The sequence below is a fragment of the Lepisma saccharinum genome, chromosome 6, assembly GCF_977018435.1.
Source record: "Lepisma saccharinum chromosome 6, izLepSacc3.1, whole genome shotgun sequence".
NCBI lineage: Eukaryota > Metazoa > Arthropoda > Insecta > Zygentoma > Lepismatidae > Lepisma > Lepisma saccharinum.
In genome coordinates this window covers 82480433-82499468 of record NC_139234.1, presented here as the reverse complement: position 1 = coordinate 82499468, position 19036 = coordinate 82480433, and the positions used below count along the sequence as shown (strand labels likewise).

At 36.3% G+C, this 19036-nt stretch overlaps 1 protein-coding gene across 1 annotated transcript in view; it reads left to right on the top strand.

The window, feature by feature from the left end:
- LOC145989477 (uncharacterized) overlaps positions 1 to 19036 on the top strand; it is a 54683-nt gene that overhangs the window by 23203 nt on the left and 12444 nt on the right. The window contains exons 4-8 of the mRNA XM_083124825.1: positions 2110 to 2240; positions 4253 to 4362; positions 9989 to 10134; positions 10728 to 10905; positions 13326 to 13442. Of these exons, the coding sequence (XP_082980951.1) occupies positions 2110 to 2240; positions 4253 to 4362; positions 9989 to 10134; positions 10728 to 10905; positions 13326 to 13442 (682 nt within the window). The remainder of the gene's footprint in view (positions 1 to 2109; positions 2241 to 4252; positions 4363 to 9988; positions 10135 to 10727; positions 10906 to 13325; positions 13443 to 19036) is intronic.

The window sequence follows — 19036 nt, the reverse complement described above, 5'->3', positions numbered from 1 at the left end:
GTTAGAAAGGTAAAAGAAACTAAAGACGGACTAAAATTAAATGGTGTGACTCAGTTGTTAGCATATGCAGATGATGTAGACTTACTGGGGGATGATGTGAATACAATTAAGAATAATGCTAAATTTTTTTTCAAAACTGCTAAAGAGATAGGTTTGGAAGTTAACAAAGAGAAATCTAAATATATGCTTATAGGCCGAAACCAAGTGTTAGGTAATAATCAAAATCTAATTATTGATAACAACTCGTTTGAACCAGTTTCCAAATTCAAATACTTAGGAGTAATATAAACAAAAGAAAATTATATTAAAGAGGAAATAAAAAGCAGGCTTAATTCAGGAAATGCATGTTACTTCTCTCTTCATAAACTTTTGTCTTCTCGTTTAATATCTAAGAAACTAAAAGTTAAAATATACAAAACAGTAATTTTGCCTGTAGTATTATATGGATGTGAAACTTGGTCCCTTACATTGAAAGAGGAACATAAATTGAGAGTATTTGAAAATAAGATCCTTAGGAAAATATTTGGACCTAAAAGGGATGAGGAGTCGGGTGAGTGGAGAAGGTTACATAATTTAGAAGTACATAATTTGTATTCATGTCCAGATATTATTAGAATGATTAAATCAAGAAGACTTAAGTGGGCAGGCCATGTGGCACGAAAGGGAGAGGAAAGAAGAGTTTACAGGATTCTTGTTGGGAAACCTGATGGTAAGAGACCTGTAGGAAGGCCAAGACGAAGATGGAGGGACAACGTTGAGATGGACCTAAGCGAAATTGGTAGGGATGGAAAAGAGTATATAGAAATTGCTCAAGATAGGGAAAGATGGAAGGCCTGTGTTGCTGCAGTCATGAACTTTCGGGTTTAAGAAGGCTAGAGAGTTAATTAGTCATCTTTTATCCTCTCACTTCTATTTAATACATTTTTTGTATGAAAAAGTAGAAACTTCAGTTATTTTTTTGGTATTTTTTGGTATCACTAACATTATTCTGTGTGCTAAAAAACTGTTATAAAGCAAAAATTAATTTGTAATTCTCTGGTCTACCATACTAGTCTGGCATACAGGTCCGTGTTTCACCGGCCACCAAGTGGAACCAAATCGTTTTGTGCCGTGCACTTTTTACTTATACTTAACTTCTTACGTTGTTTGGGAAACAATAGTGGACAATAAAATATTTTTTGGTTTGATTTACAAACGTAAACCATTAGGGACACATCATTCAAGAACTATCAGAATCGGAGCGAGGAAACTGCAAGGTACTACGTAATTCGAAATACTTGTTACTAAAAGTACGTACATATAATAATAGAAAAGTATTCCAAATTATTAATCGACTCCATTCATCCTCTCCAATATTAATTTTCAAGAAAAGGTTTTTCAACAGTGGCATTTCGTTCGCCATATCGATACATTCTGCACATTCAGTACATTGAGGACTTTCCTGAAGCCATCGCCAGAACATCCGTCAGTCTAACTCGTCAAGTCTAACTTGATGGAAACCAGGACCAATGTGACCAAAATCGTAGTAACCTTTAAAACAAAAACCTCAGAAAATGTAAACAATATATTTTCAAGTTGACTCTTATATTGAAGTGAAGAGGAAGCTAATATTATTAATAATAATAATAATAATAATAATAATAATAATAACAATAATAATAATAATTGTTTTTTACATTTACGTACTAATCTATCGTATTAGCTGTAATTAATGGTTAGTTTTAATACCTAGGTAATTTCGTTTGACTAGGTTGACTAGTTCCGTCCTTTTCCCCAACCAAATACATCAAAACATCTTATTTTGTTTACTTAGTTCCTTATGCACTTCATTATGCACACATGAGTCAAGTTCAACGTAAAATTCTTCTCTCCGTCACCTCTATTTTGTTTATATCTTTCGTATTTGCATTATTTTGGGCTGCATTATTATACTTGCAAAATTAACAAGCTTCTTCAATATAAAGTTCTTTCAAGAACCACCAACATGAAAACTCATTACATTAAATACATCCACGTTCAGCTGGTAATTAATTACTTTCTACTAGATTGCACACTTGAAAGTTTAGAATGACAACTGCTACATGCCCTTTCCTCTCTCCCCCATTGCAGTGCAGTGGATGCAGAACGAGGGAAGGTGCGGCGTGTGTGGGGACTCATGGGATATCCCATCCCCCCGTCCCCACGAGGCAGGAGGGGAGTTCGCTAGAGGAATCATCACACGGCGCTACACTGCGGGACAGGTGAGCAGAGCAACTCTCCTTTGATTGGTGGGCTTCATGAAGTAAGACATTTTTTTATTCACAATACACACCATAAATTTTCATTCTGGTAACCGCCTAAGGTAAAGGTAAAGTTCCCCGTGCATAAAGCACCATGCCATGAATGCACATTTAGGAGATTTGGGGGTAGGGCCCAACATATTCTCTATCTCGGCCATTTTGGAGGTGATATGATCAGCATCACGCTAGGGCCGTCTTTAACCCGGCCTCCAGATACCCATTGATTTGAGGCTGGATGATCCTCAGAGCCGCTTGATGTGGGAAAAAGGCTGGAAAAAGTACGACCTTAGATCACACAACCTGGGTCTTCCACGTGGCAGTCAGACGCCCTACCAATATTTTCTTTATATTGAAAAGAAAGACCCCTAATCGGCAGCTTTTCCCAAACATTATACTCATATTAATTAATCTCAAATCTTTTTCATTCAGGACAGACGAACAGAAACAACCATATCCGAATCGGAATTTGAACCCGGCACATCTGGCGTCGTAGCGCGCTGTGCTGACCACTCCGCCTGCAACCAGACCACCGCATAATAATAATAATAATAAATCAAAGTTAAAGTATGAAAAGCTTAAATTGGCTAATCGAGTCTGGATATACAGAACCATTTACAATCAAGAGCAATAAGTATGTGACACATTGATCCTTTTAGGATAAACTCGGTTCCCGGCATTCCGTTATGTGTGTTGTCTAACTTAACGGCGAATGACGAATTGCCACTAACGTTCTTGCTACTGATGTTAGCTCATCGCCCGAGCGGTAGTGCTTGAAAGTAAGTAAATCAATATTTCAGGATATCGGTGTACCGTTTTCATTAAAGGTGACTGAACCTTGACAAGGATTCGACCCCGAGGTCCCGCCATTACAAGCCACTTCGCTATTGGCGAACCCTGCATTTGCTGGACTTCTATTTTGGTATTACAAATTACAGTAATTACTCTGTTTCCTCTCTTAAATATCTTCTGTCAAATTGACTAGATCGCTCTTCTCTTCCCCAACCAAATACATTAAAACAACTCATATTATTTAATTATAGACTTCAATATGTTCCCTAATGTATGCAGTTTAATTGTTTAAAATAAATGCCTCTGGTGGACTGTCGCACTGATTATCACTTTGTGTATGGAAAAATTATTCATATGTGTTGCTTTTGGAGGGAGGGAGTTATGTTCACTTTAAAGCAGTTGTGAAATATTATTCTCACAACGATATACGAGTGGACTCTATTTAATTCGAAATTAATAATTCGAATTACTCGGTAATTTTTATCGAGATCATTTTTAATGATGTGATGATTTTGTTGGTTTGAATTTTGGATAATTCGAAAATTTCTCTTACCGCCCGTGGAGTTCGACTTAAATGAATTCATTGTAATTGAATATTCATGGAACCAGCAATTTAAAATATTTTATCCAACCTTTATGTTGTACTGATAAAGTTTTGCAATTTAATATTAACATTTAAAATGATGTTACACACGCGCCCCTCACCCTGATGAGATTCTGGTCTGATATGCAAAAGTCGTTTGGAAAATACAATTGAAACCTGCACTAGAAAGCCAGAAGCCCAGGAACAGAGTGTACAAATCTCAATGGCAGGAACGTAAATTCCACTCTCGGTGACACATATTTGCTGCTCAGTAAAGTAGATATCACTCCTCTGGACACATACCTAATTGTGGTAATTTGAATAATGAATGTCATTGTTTGCGTCACCACATATGGCACATAATAAATGGGATCCAACATTTTAGATTCACGAATCCAATAGCAGTAGTGCCTTGAAATATACGTTTTATGATATTCAACAAAATATTTTAAAAATTAAATTTAGAATCATGTCAGATTTATAATAAATAACATTTAAAGAAAATTACAACACATATCATTCTGATAAATTAATGTAATTAAACATATATGCTTCTAATGTACTTTTACAAATCATCAAAAAGGTTATTTGTTTCTTTCAGGTAGTGGACATAGAAGTCGAGTTAACAACCAACCACTTGGGGTATTTTGAGGTATTCCTTTGTCCGAACAACAATCCACGATCAGAAGCAACACAAAGCTGTTTCGAAAAGTAATTGCGTTTTAAATAATTCCATTGGTCATTCCTTATCAAATCGCGAACCATCTACCACAACCACCTCGATTTTGATTTACAGTTTGTTACCTCAGGTTCTCTGAGCAATACTGTATTTTCCTCCCGCCTTCTAAAAAAATTCCCTTTTCCAGTTTCTATTATTCTGATTTTCTGTTTTTCTAAATGCGATTTACATGTTTCGTCGATAATTTCTGCAGGAAAATGAGATGCAGATATTATAAAACTCTTTTGTAGCGCTTGGATCAGCGCATACTATGCCAGGATGGCACAAATTTCGAATTTTGATATTTGTTTCAGGTGTAATATGCACGACTCTAGAAGCTACATCATGAATATGTTTCTATCGCTTTTCTAGACTGACACAACCGTTGCATTACATGCAACTTCTTGCATGTCTTGCCGATTAGTACCCTAAAAAGTGTAAATATGAGTTTACATGTTTGCACGTATTTTACCCCAGTAGAGTGGATCTTTATTTAAGCAGGCTCTAAGGGCAGAGTGCTCTAATTGTATGCACTGAATTGTTATCACACAATGCAACGTCTCAGCGAAAAAAATAATAAAACTCGAGAAGCTTGGCACATCCTAACCCACAGTTGTTAGGCACAGTCATTGTGTATGCAGGCTCCATTAAAAGGAAACTTACATTCACCAAATTCTTCAAATTTATTGAGGAAATATGTAGGTAAGAAATATTAACACATTAATGTCGAAACAGCATTTCAAGAATTTTTTCAAATTATTCTTTTGAAAAGTCAAAGTTGTGGTCCAAATAAGGTGATAAAAACATTTTCTTCTTAAAACATTGTTTATTTGCCTTCATTACAGCCTGGCAGATTCTCCCGCCACCAGATATTTAAGATAACAATTTCAACTACTTTCTAACTTTCTTTGTGTTTATTTTGTTTTTTTACTTAGCTACTTAACAACAACTTTTAATACATTGGTGTATATAGCATAACCTATTTATATGAAATACATACAAACACAGAGGCAAACAATAGTTCCAGAAATGAGCTCTAAGTTCTACAAAGTTACATATTTTAGCACATAGTTCAAATGGAAGCAGATTTATCAATCAATCTCTCGAACATCAGTTTAAATCTACTCCATAACGCGTGCCAAACCTTGAAGTACTGAAGATACACAGATATACACAGAGCAGATACACATTTAACACAATTCTATGTAGTACTTCCTTAACATTTCTTACATCTTGAATTATGTCTATTGCTCTTCACAATCCAATGCCAATGTCCAGTGTTATCATATTGGAGTGCATGCTCTTTTCTCAAACAATGGTGACCTGGTAACCCTTCTTGCTACTCCAAACTGCTTGTTGAAGTAATTGTATACTAAATTATGAGATAAAGAGTACAGTAGGTATAACTCAGTATAATATAGTAGGTATAATCGCTCTCTTACTTTGTAGTAACGATCATGGGTCATTTTCATATTATCAGCAAAATGTAGGGGCCACATTATGTGATCAAATGAATCCCGTCTTATGGTACCAGATATCGTTTCATTGTGTATATCTGATGCATCACTCTAATAGATACGGCGGTTTGGTAACCTACAATACCCAGAAACAAGAAGTATTCTAATGAAGGTTAGATTTTTCAATTTTGTTTTTGGCTCAGTATATAGATTTTTCTGAATTGCATAATGTTTACTTTCTTCCACAATCATATCAACAAAATGTGCTGATAACATAAATTGGAAGAAATCGAGATGGTCCAAGTGTACTTGCATAATCCACAGCAGTTGGAGAGAACGATGGATGAAAATCTGGTACATACTTTGCTTCCAACATGCCTCTCGAACAATGTCCATTTTCATCCTTCCTTGAATTTGCACTTTTGAGGTCTAGACATATGTGTGTATATATTTACAGGGTGTCGCAAAACTCTTTCAACAACGCTTGAGTGCTGGTAGATATCATAAAAACAAGTAACTTTTCCCTATAAACTTTACCTCGAAAGAGCTTAGTTTCTGCGCTATAAGCGCTTAAAATCTATCCTGTACGTATGCAACCTAACACAGCAAACGCTTGCTGTGACATAACTACCAGGGGCGCGTGGCAGGGTTGCCACTAGCGTTCCTCGTTAAGAGAGACGACTTGAAAACAACAACTTGGGAGTTTTGCCTGAGCAAAATCCAAAACATTAATGATACTTGCGATGTTGTAAGAAGCATTGACAGTATTTATAAACTGACCAAGACAAATAATGGGCAGATTAAAATTCACGTTTTACTCATTCTAAATTATCTCCATAATTGATTGATTGATTTGGTTTATTTTAATTCGCTTTTCTGCCACCTTTGGCTAATCGCGAAGATGAGGATGATATGATGAAATAACAAATGACACACCCATGTCTAGGCCATAATTTAAACCCGAGACACCTGGCGCCGTAGCGAGCTGTGCTAACCACATCACCACGGAGTGTTTCGTGTATCATGCAATATCAACAATTGCAAGGGGCACATGAGGTTTGCTGCCTCGTTTCGAACACGCAGACTGTAATGTTATTACACTTTATTTGAAAATTATCTGCAATACTAGGAACATGCGAATTAAAAACTCTCTTTCTCTTCCTCTCTTTCTCTCTTTCTCTCCACTCAAACTGGTTCATCTTGAATGCTCTATTAATGAAGTTGTAGGAAGAAATTAATATATTTTTTTTAATAAAATATTTATTGGTTGTGGACAAAATCCATGCACCAGTTAACAATTTATCAATTGGTATTATATACATGTATGCACTTAATATTTACTCAGAATTATTCGTTTCATAATAAATAGTTTCCAAATTTCATTACACTTTTACAGAATTATATTAGACTTATTAAGATATTTTGTAAGAATATGGATTACCGAGGATGAAGGTGAAGTCAGTAAACAAGGCAGTGTCAGTGGCGCTTGATGTCCACTCCTGTACAATTCCTGTAAAAATGGTTCTCTGTAAGTTTCATAAAGTTTGCATTGAAATATAATGTGGTTTGGAGTTGCAGTATTATTCATTGCACAAACAAACTGGTGAAGTCAGTAAATTCTTCTTGTACAGGTGAGCTGCGGCGATAGTGTGATTTAACCTGCAGCGCATTATAGTTGTGAGGGAACTCCGGGAGAGTTGAATCTGTTTAAACCAACATTCCTTTGGAATTCTTTCTTGTATAGAATAGTAGGCCTTACCGCATTGAGTGCCAGTATTTGTCCACAAGCTTTGCCAGTCAGTAAATAGTATTTTTCTAGTGTGTGATTCCAAAACTACGGACGGAATCTTTATTGAAAGCGGCCGTTGGATTGTTTGATTCGCTGCATATTTTGCCAAAGTATCTGCTATATTGTTCCCTTCTATTAAAGAATGTCCAGGTGTCCAAATAAAGTTGATATCATATTTCATTGAACGGAATTACATTGAGTTCGGTACAAACTGCCTGTACCAGTTTGTTCCGCACTTAACGATATCGCTTGATATTGGTACAGTCAGAGAAAGTAGTTCTTGGGCCACGAGACCTACGATATCGTAACATCTTAAAGCCTGTTGTCTATGCAACCCCATTAACAAAATTGTCGCTTAGGTTTGCCTGTCGAAACTGGCTTCTCGGGAACGATTGAGTATTGAAAGCAGCATGAGTCATACCCCCAGGGCCAGCCATAACAAACAACAGCTACTCGTAAGGAAATGTTCGTTTTACTGATATTAGTCATTGTCAAGCAAGTTCACTGAAATGGTGGTTTTCATCGAATCGTCATCGTGCAACACACATGCTGTCAACCCAAAAGTCTTTGAAAAAGATTGGAGTTGAAAATAACTACTTGACAAATGATAAGACGAATCGATATTCATTAGTCCCAACTTAGAATTTTGTTCAAGGCATGGATCATCATGTCCTTTCATCCATTTCATAGCTTCATTAATCATCCTCATCGCCTTTGTTGACGCAAGTGCTAGAAAAGCAATATAAAACAAGCAAAATTAAGAAATGAATAAATTACTTTTTCAGCGATTTCACGCGACTCAGTTGCATGTAGACAAAGTTTCATTAATCGGGAAGCAGGGCCCCTCGTTCTGCTTCATTGTCATTTCCCCTCCACTTTGCCTGCCACGATTAAATTGATGATGTTGATTAATGCAACATTAATTAAAACAACCAACCAACGAAACAATCCACAAAGTGCACCAAAGCGGCGCATATTATGAATAGGTAAACTATGTGATATTATGCTAATTCAGAATTTAGTAATAAAATGGGAATTTTTCTGGGGTTCGGTTAAGTGGCTGCACATCCATTACGTAATAGCTATATCATCAAATTGTACGAAGCGTGTATACACCTACGTAAAGTGTCAGTCCCCGTGATGGAATATGTAGCGCAAAGTCAGGGCAAAGTCAGGGCTTCAAGATCAAATTTGTTTTGTTGTTGTTTACATTAGTAATTACGTCAGTTTTCTTCCACTCAAGTTAAATTATTCATGACGACGATTTATGATTACATTAAAGACATGAATGAACATACACAATGAACCCATTTTGGTCGGAACTCGAACTCGGAACCTTGTTCGGCAAGAAATACAAATATCCATAAGGCATGAGTGTTTCATTGGAGATGTTCCTCTACTTCCGTCATTTTTTCATTTTCACATGCATGTGTTTTTTTACGGTTAGAGTGTGAACTGGCACCTGTTTATTTAGATTGTTCTTTATGTTTCGTGTGTAGTTAAAGATAGGGTTTTTTTATTTGGTGTTTTAAATCCACTTTATGCACAGTGAGGCTAATCGGGAATGGGCCTACAGTTTAAAGTGAGATCCGAACCACTATGTGCCTCTACCGGGTATCGAACCCGGTACCCCTTGATTACAAGCCGACGACGCTACTATAAGTGTTGGTAATTTGTTCGAAGTAACAAGTATCATTCCAGAAATTACATAAACAGTACTTATTGGAGAAATAAGCCACGCAATTCTTTCTTTTCCTAGTGTATAGAAGTGTTTTACATTTCAATAAAATAAAAACTTCCAGACTTTTTTACAAAATTGTGAACTTTTTCCTTCCCGAATTCATGTATTGTTTTCCCTTCCTGGCCCCGTCTCGACGAAAAACGTTCTGTCTTGCATTCACAAGTTGAAATCACATACGGCCGTGCTATTAATTAGCAGTTGAGGAATTTTGAACTCAACCGTTCACTTCAACATTAACTTGAGCTGGAGACGCGTACCACAGTTTGAAAACCACTGATTTAAGGGAATGAAGGTGATATAATACATTACATTGTGATTGTGATATAAATCTTATGAAAATTGTTATAAAGGTAAAACATTTCCTATAAAATTATACGAGTGCTTAACGACTCAAGGACATGGTTCACAATTTACAATAGATAAATATAATATGGATTATTATCAAACTAGACGAAAATAAAAGATTACCATGTTGAGAGTTTGCCTCTGTTTAACAAACCTTTACCTTTGTGAGCTATGAACGTATCATTGCCATATGATATTTAAGAATATTGAATTTCAGTTTGAGCATTTTATATTTAATAGTTGCATCATATCCTCTGTGATTTAAATGGATTATTATTTTCCAACAGGTACCCGCTTCTCTTAGTGAATGGTTCTGGTAGTCGATTCGTAATCCCTCTCGATTCCAAGAAAAGAGGGATTTTCCAATATCAAGTTAGATTGCTACCCTATGTCACTTGCACCCAATGTGTCATTCAGTGGAACTATCATACTGGTAAGGCAATAAGTATTTATTATGCTTAAATGACAATAATATCGTACGTAACACATTATATTGTAACGTCAGCTCTTGGAAACTCGGAAATATTTCCAAAGTTCACCTAGTCGATTTACAGAGAGATTTTGTTCATCATTTGTCTCCAGGAAAGCTTCAAGACTTACAAGTGATTATATTTTTTCTGTCGAAGCTAAAAAGAAGTCAAGATTTTCTGGTTCGAAGTGTGGTGGCATTGCCGACGTGAAAAGTTTGTACTTTATAACAATTGATTTCCTTCATTTGCTTCTGCTAAAACTTTGAGAATATTTTACTTTCCCATTTAGCATATTTATTAATAAATGATTGTAACATTGTGAACTGGTGTTCGAACTTTGCAAAGTAAATGTTTGGAAATATTACATCCTAATACATTATCCAGTGACTGCAATGTATGACGTAAGTCATACATATGTATTTGTTACGTGTGTCTCTAATATTTTTAATTTTGTATCGATTATAATAATTATTTAGTCAATAATTATTGACTTCTATTCTTTTCTGGCAGGATTTGGTTTTTCTATTTCATTTCTTCCCTTTGATGTTCATTACAGGCAACATGTGGGGGACATGTGAGAATGGAACAGAGGCCCTTGGGTGTGGGAACCCTGAAACGTACAGAAACTGCGCGGACGTGGCCATCGGGACTAACACGGGGGCCGTGCCCCCTTTCCTCGTTCAGCCCCTCTTCTGGATCCTCAAAGTGGACTATTTGCAGCCATTTGTCATCAGGTAGTTGCGAATCAATTTTACAAATTTACCTTTCCACCTCACAAGATGTTTTAACTGGTTTAACCCTCGGCTGGTAACATGAAGTTTACACCTTTCGTTGTTTGTCACCCCGGAGGTTTCGTGCAGAATTTAAGTATGATAATATGTGCCAGTTCTTTTCCTGAGTATTAATATATGTGCATTACTATTTTATTTTAATTTATTTATATTATTGTTTATTTTTTATAAATTTTATTTATATCTTTCTATAAATGTTATTTATTTATATTTTTTATAAATTTTATTTATTTATATTTTTTAATAATTTTGAAAGTAAAATTAAATAAAATTGATCATTTAAGTAAGTCCGGGTTATGATCGGATCCCTACAAACTTCTACATTGTCCTCAATTTCTGCGTAGTCGCCATCATCGAAAAAAGTACGAAAGTAACGAATTCAAGGTCGGTCACCTTTGTGAATACTTCGTGCATAAGTGTAGTACAAAATTTTCTCACGCGTGGATAATAACAGGGGTGATACACCACCCAAGAGTGTCGATTAGTTATCACCAACAATGTTCTCTCCAACAACTGACTAGTGTTGCCCACGAGACGAGACTTTGGCCTGTCTCGTCTCGTGGAGTCTCGTGGAAATGCTGTCTCGTCTCGAAAATATTCGTTTGTCTTATGACACATGGTCAATCTCGTCTCGTCTCGAATTTTTAAAAGCCTGTCCCGTCTCGTCCCGTGGGCAACACTACAACTGACTTCACCTACTAATAAATTTCATTACAGAGGAAGATTATGTAAACGTGCTTGGAAATTTTCGCACGAATACCAACATAAAAGAAAAATACAATTAAAAATTAATCTGTGGTTGTGCACCAGCTCTGTTCCTATGGAAGGTATATAAGTGACAATATTTATCGGTATCATAAAACAAAGTTTAACAAATTGTAACTGTTGTGAATAACAGTAGAACTGTTGTTGAAGAGAATAACTAACGAATGGTACGCTATTATCAAATACAAACTCTCTCGAATAGTAAGACATGCAATTTTCATGATTTATTATGTACGTATTAAGGTATCTTCGAACTCATCATCTAGCAAAAAGCACAGAGATTTGGCAATTTTTCATCTAACACGTGCTGTAGCCAGACAGGTTAAAAAAGCACAAACAGAAGTTTATCTTGTTGGATGTTTGAAAATAAAATATGGGATGTGGAGTTAGGAAAAAGTTAATTCGTATAAAATGTACAGAGTCTGTTTCTTACAATCATTTGATGTTTACTTCATTATACTGATCATACATTCTGTCATACATATAAAGCCAATGATGCACTGTAATTATCTTCAACAAAGCCTACGATACCCCCTTTCCGAAAAAGAAGTATATCCCCATTCCTAAAATTCTTTACGTAGATTATTTTAGGCATAACGAAGGTCACTGGAATGTCGACAGGATATACGGAATCCAAACTAAGACATTAACCCCAGGATACATGGCGGTATACCCTCTGGTTAAGCTTACTCATTTGAGTATATATTCTGCCACAATGCATGTACCTACCTTCTACACTATAGTATAGCCAAAAGTCAACGGACAGCCAGTGCTGTTCATTCCAAACCTTCCTTCTCTACTATTACAGCATTTATTCTTAAGGGCAGGCTTTCCACTAAGTCCTGGTATATTTCTGGTGGAATTTTATTCAATTTGTCCTGTAGCCAGATAAGCACATCCACCTGATTGTCCTCAAACCACGATGCAATGGTTTGATTGATTGAATTGGTGTTTTAAGTCCACTTTATGCACAGTAAGGCTAATCGGGACTGGACCTACAGTTTAAAGTGGGATCCGAACCACTGTGCCTCCACCGGACAACACAAACCTGTCTATACTTTAGTATTCATTACGTTGGCCCAAAATAAAAACCACAGGTTGGACCAACATTGAATCCACCGTAGCCCAATGGTATGTTCATAGGTTTTATCAATGTTTTTTCCAACGTTAAGCCAACTACTTTTGGTTACTTTGAACGTGATATTTCATCCTCCTAAAATACACGTGCAAGATTATTTTAACAGAATATATGCAACTTAAGTTAAGAGAAAGTTATATTTAGTTGAATGGACTACGGGGTATTTTCTTCATGTATGAATGCAAATAAGCTTGGGTAAGCTTGGGTGGTTGAATCGGTAGGGTGCCTGGCTACCACTCTGAGGGGGCGGCCAACATATATTCACATTATTTGATCTTTTTCAAGGTCTCATAGTTCCATAGTATTAATTTCTTATGACCGATGTCAACAGAAAAATATCGGGGTGATCAAAAATATATCAAAATATAATTTTTTAAGAATTTCAAAATAATGGCTCTTAAATGTAAAATTATGTAGTTCTTCACGGATGATGTGCATTCTTCTGTATCATATTTTCTAGGTCGCAAGTTTGTATTCCAGCCAAATATTTCCGTAAAGTTCCAGGCATGGAGCAGTGGTGCCAGACGAACTGTCTTCAGTTACCACAAAATTGTCCCCCTCATGCCTGCAAGTGTCTGTGAGTATATTTATGTTCCTGCAGTAAACATTATTCTACTTTGCTATGATGGGCCTAACACGAAGTTGCGATTGATTAATTGATTGATTTTCTTTATTTCACTTCGATTTTTGTGCCACTTTTGGCTAATTTGCGAAGATGGGGATGACTGATGATATGATGAAATTGATGAATGGACACATGCCCACGCCGGGATTCGAACCCGGGACCCTTGTCGTCGTAGCGCGATATGCTAACCACTCCGCCACGGGGGCCGGCTGCAATTCAAAATGGCATGTACATATAGAAATCAATGGCAATGGAGAGATGGGAAAGGGCAGGAGAAAAGATTCAGAAAGCAGTCAATAGTAACATTTGTTCTCTACTTCTCGTGTTTATGTTAATAACTTTCATTAAACCATTAAAGTTTCCATTCTAGTTTGTTTGACATTTATTAGGCAATACTTTTTTTCACACAGCCTGCTCGGCTGTTTCTACAATTACACAAAATTCGGCGTCAGATTTCCACCTAAATATTATTTTTATTTGCCACCAAAGGTATTTTCTACTCTTACGGCAGCCGATCCTAGTGCTGGCAAGGGAACTGGGGAGTGGGGAAGCGACCAAACATGCACTATAAGAAACGCAGTAACCAGTAGAACAAGATTCACGTAGTACATTTTTCCGCCGCGTCGTGTCTCTCGGCACCATTGATGTTGTCTGGTTGGTCTGCAGCGTAATCCCCGCTCCCCACTACTCTTGTCAGAACTAGGGCCGGCCGCCGTAAGAGTGGAAAAACCTATAACATAATTGATTAGATTTTTGCATGGTGTGGAGGGTACAAAATCGTTGTAGCCATATATTCTGACGCAAACACTAATTATCATTCATTCGTTCCATTTTCTTTGATATTGAGAGTTTTGCAAGAACTGGTGGAACACATGAAAGTTGTAGATTGTTTCAGTAACTGTGGTGGTATATGAACTACCTGGCACTTTCAATAAATAAATTGATTCATTTTAGGAAAAGACACATTCATGCTATGCTCCGTTCCGGTTATCTCTGGAGCAAGGCCGCGCATAGTGGCAGTGTAGGGGAAAATCCAGTGAGCAGAGCTAAGCAATACACATTGCTGCAAATGATGGCAACAGTCGCTTTCCCCCTTCCACGCAATCCCAATCTTTCTCACGTGTTAATTGGTGGAGCAGTCTCGCGTCACAACCTGAGCAGAAATTTGTTTTCGTTCGCTTGCTCTAGATATAGCCGGGATTGAGTATAGGGATGTTTTTTTCGAGGATTGAGGTCCTTGTAAACCTTGTAGACAAAATCCCAACAGGTAAAATAGAAGGAAACAATTATCATTGGCCTTTTATGCTGTGCGGAGTTCTGGAACTTTCTACTGTAAACTTAAAATTATTTGTAAAATTTTGTAATCAAACTTTAACATGTGGTAGGAATTGTAGGGGGGAAATTAGAGACCTTGATATTTAAAAAAAACATTAATTTAAACTTCTAAGATGAAACATTTTTTGAGAAACTAACAGGTATGGAGCGACCACAAACAAAAAGAAACAACCTTAATTTAAAATCCTTCGCGCACTTTCCCCTCGATCCATTCCGCTCAGCCCTCCCCTCCTCGTGAGAGTACGGTTCACAGGAGGCGCTGTTCTGCTCAGGTTTTTTTTTTTTTGCTGGTGGTTCCTCTATAGTGATTAAACTCAACTGATATAAACGCCTCAACCTGCAATCAAAATCAAATTTCATTAACTCAGCTATATTGTAGTAATTAATTAGTATTTCTTAAAAGTTAGAATATTTTTTTTAAAAAATGAGTAAGGTAGGTGAGCCAAAGGTGGCAACTGTTAAGCTTCTTGGGCAATTTACAAATCTCCAATGACAGATACATTTATAAAATTTTAAGATGTAACTCGTATAACTAATTAACACCATGTACCATATAAATATTTTGTAAAATTGCTTGTAACTGTTTTCTTTTTTATAGAATTACAAAACCGTCACATCTGTTCCCAAGGTGGCCCATCGGTTCGAAAGGTGGCCCACTGCCTATAGTTTCGTAGAAAATTTTGCTTGTGTTCAAGAAACATGTTTATTCATCGAAAAATGCAGGCTCAACCAGGACTCGAACCCAGGTCTCTGGCATACCCTGCCATTGCTCTAACCACTTTTTTTTCACTTTTTTTTCTTTTACATTTCTTTTTACATTAAATTATCACAAACTATAATTCCTGTTACATTAAATTATCCAACTACAATTTGCAAATAATTTGCATACATATGTCTTTTTCTCCATACACCACAAGAGTTTGCATAAGCATTACAAAAATCTCGAAAATTTTCCTGAAACCGGATTTTCTATTTTTTCATACATTACAAAAGTGGCTAAAAGCCACTGTAAAGATTGTTGTTTTGTAGCCGGAAAAAAATTGAACTCCGGCTTTAGGATATAGTCTACCTTAACACTAGTGGGTGACAAACGACAAATTCTACTTATACATTGTTGTAAAAATAACCATGCCTCTTTCATTTTCCCACACATAGTCAGGCGATGTTCGATTGTATCAGTTTCATTACACGTGGTACATAACGCATCTATACTAAATCCTAATCGAGCTCTTTTTTCTTTGCAATCTATTAACTCATTTATCGCTCTAAACCAACATGATCTTTGTTTTTTTGTGAGGTGGCGTGCATGTATATTTTTCCAAATTATGGTCCATTTATAATTTGGATATTTTCCCATAATATGTGAAGCAGGAGTTTCCTTGGCAATATTTTGTTTATAGATTTGACGTACAGTTTGTTTTGGTGGATCGTCATTTCTCATCAAAGCGTATATTAAATCAATTATCACAGGAGAGTAATGACTGAAGAAAGGTGGAACCTTTGGTTTGTTTACCGGAGACACCAGTGGAATTTCAGTGAACAATTGTCGTAAGAAATCAGCATTTGGTTCATTTAAGCTGAACACCCGCGCTACAAACCGCTGTTAGAACAAGGTTCTCGCTTTCACTTGGAAATCGATCAATTCAAGGCCACCCTGTACATAGGAACGTGTAAGACTAGATTGTCTAACTCTAAGAACGTTATTTTTCCACACAAATTTTCCAATCAGGCCCTTAAGTGTGGCCGTATATTGAGGTGTTAATGGTAGTATCTGGCAAGTATACCATAATCTTGACAGGCCATATATATTTAAGAAAGTAATTCGTGAAATTAAACATAAGTCAAGATGATTATACATGTATAAATAATACCCTAAATTTGTACATAATTTCTGGTAACTTAAGTTTATACTTTCTTTAATGGTAGAGCCAAACATTATTCCCAATATCTTTAGCGAATTTTGCATTGGGAACAATGTTGTAGCTGAAACAGGACAACGTAACCCTAAAGCCATACAACGTGTTTTCAAGGTGTTGACCTTGGCACCGGATACTCTCTCGTAATCGATAAGACAGGTTTTTAAGGCCAAAGCATCTGCAGTGTGTTTACAAACAACCGTTACGTCATCCACAAAGGCGCTGACCTTCATGTGGAATCCGTTTACAGAAAATCCTTGGACTTGTTCATTTACATGACATAGAAAGGGGGCCAAAGATAACGCAAATAGCGCCAGAGACAAGGCATTACCTTGAGGTAAGCCATTACTTACTACAAAGGGCTTAGAGAGAAATTCATTTACCTTTGTTTTGATGTGTATACCTTCCATTAAATTCCGAATTTGAGTAATAAGGATCGGTTGTATACCCATGTAATTTAACACCTGCCATAAATACTGGTGGTTTACACGATCAAACGCCTGAGAAAAGTCACAGACACTAATAAAGCATCCGTCTTAGTATTTTCACACAGTGAAATACAATCTCTTATGTTGGATAGCAGATGATATACTTTTTTTTATTACCTAGTACTCCATATTGAAAGTGCTGAACTAATGTTTCTATATTGTTTTTTAACCTGTTTAAGATACATCTAGTTAATATTTTATAATCCGTATTAAACACTGTTATGGGTCTGTAATCAACTGTCTTCCGTGGATTCTCTTTTTTTTGCTATGAAAATTGCAACCCCCGTTTTACATAAGGTACTCAGTTGCCCTGTCGTAAAGACTGCATTTACCCATTCTGTTACCGTAGGTCCTATAAGGGGCCAAAATTGATAATAAAAAGTACCAGAAATTCCATCTAGGCCTGGGGAGGATTTCGATTTTGCCGCACACACTGCATGATAAACTTCGTCTATCGTAAATTCTGTTCCATTTTGTGTGTCATTTTCAAACTCAGCATGAGGACAATATTGTTGGATATATTCTGTGGAATCAGACAGGGAATTACTTGGGACATTATATATTTCACAAAGGTTCTCCCGTAATAAATTACGTACAGTTTCTTCGTTTTGACACCATTCTCCTTCATTATTTTGGAGTTTGGTAATTAAATTTTTTGATTTTCTTTTATGTATTTGAACTACATGATTTAAAGATACATTTTCATCGGGGTCAATATTTAATAATTTACCTCTTGCCTTTATGCTATTTACCTTTTTGGCATATAACTGAAGTAATTGCGCCTTGACCTTTTTTATGCGACTTTGTGTCGACCTATCCATTTGTGCCTTATTATGAAGTTCTCGTAACACACAAAAATGAAAATTTACTAAATTTTTCCAATTTCTCGTCTTTTCTATGCAATACGTGCGACAAAGTCTTTGGAGGGATGGTTTGAAAACTTGATCCCACCATCGTATAATATCGGTATTTCTCAGCGTTCGTCTTTGCCAACCTTCCCATGCCGTTTGAAAGGCTTGAATAAATTGATCCTCCTTCAGTACTATGGTATTCATAATCCAATATCCCCTTCCCACATGTATATATTCAAATGGGGATCTCATTTTCATTACTACTGCATCATGATCGCTAAAAATTACTGGAATTACCTCAATGTCTGACACCAATTGTTGTAAACTATTATGAACATACATACGATCTAAACGCGATGCCCCAGTTTGTGTTTTATAAGTAAAGCCTAATTTTCCTGGTTGTAATTTTTTCCATACATCAACGAGATTTAGACTAGTTACTAAAGAGTTGAGTTCTGGGGAATAACTGAAGGTGGAAGTTTGGTCTTCTTTATGTAACGTACAATTCCAATCTCCAGTAACACAAAGTCGATCTGTGTGGCCATCTAAACAAGGGGCTAATTCCTGTGTTATAAAATTTCTACGTCTATTTCTATTTTGAGTACCAGAAGGAACATACACATTACAAATACTTAAGTTACCCAATTTACCAATTATAATCCTCCCACCGGGGTGAAGCTGAACATTTAACATATTTAAACCATGACGTACCAAAATGGATGTTCCCGTATAATTTTGAACACAATTATTATATTCTTCATAATATTGATGACACTTCAAGGAAGGAACCCCCACCTCTTGAATACATGCAACATCTACATTATTATTAATTAAAAATTCACCTAAGGCCACAAGTTTAGTGTCGCTACTTAACTTATTTACATTTATGGTTGCTAAACGGAGAACCGGATTGGCCATTTTACTTTGCAAGAGGAAATAAAGGGGACATATTAGTA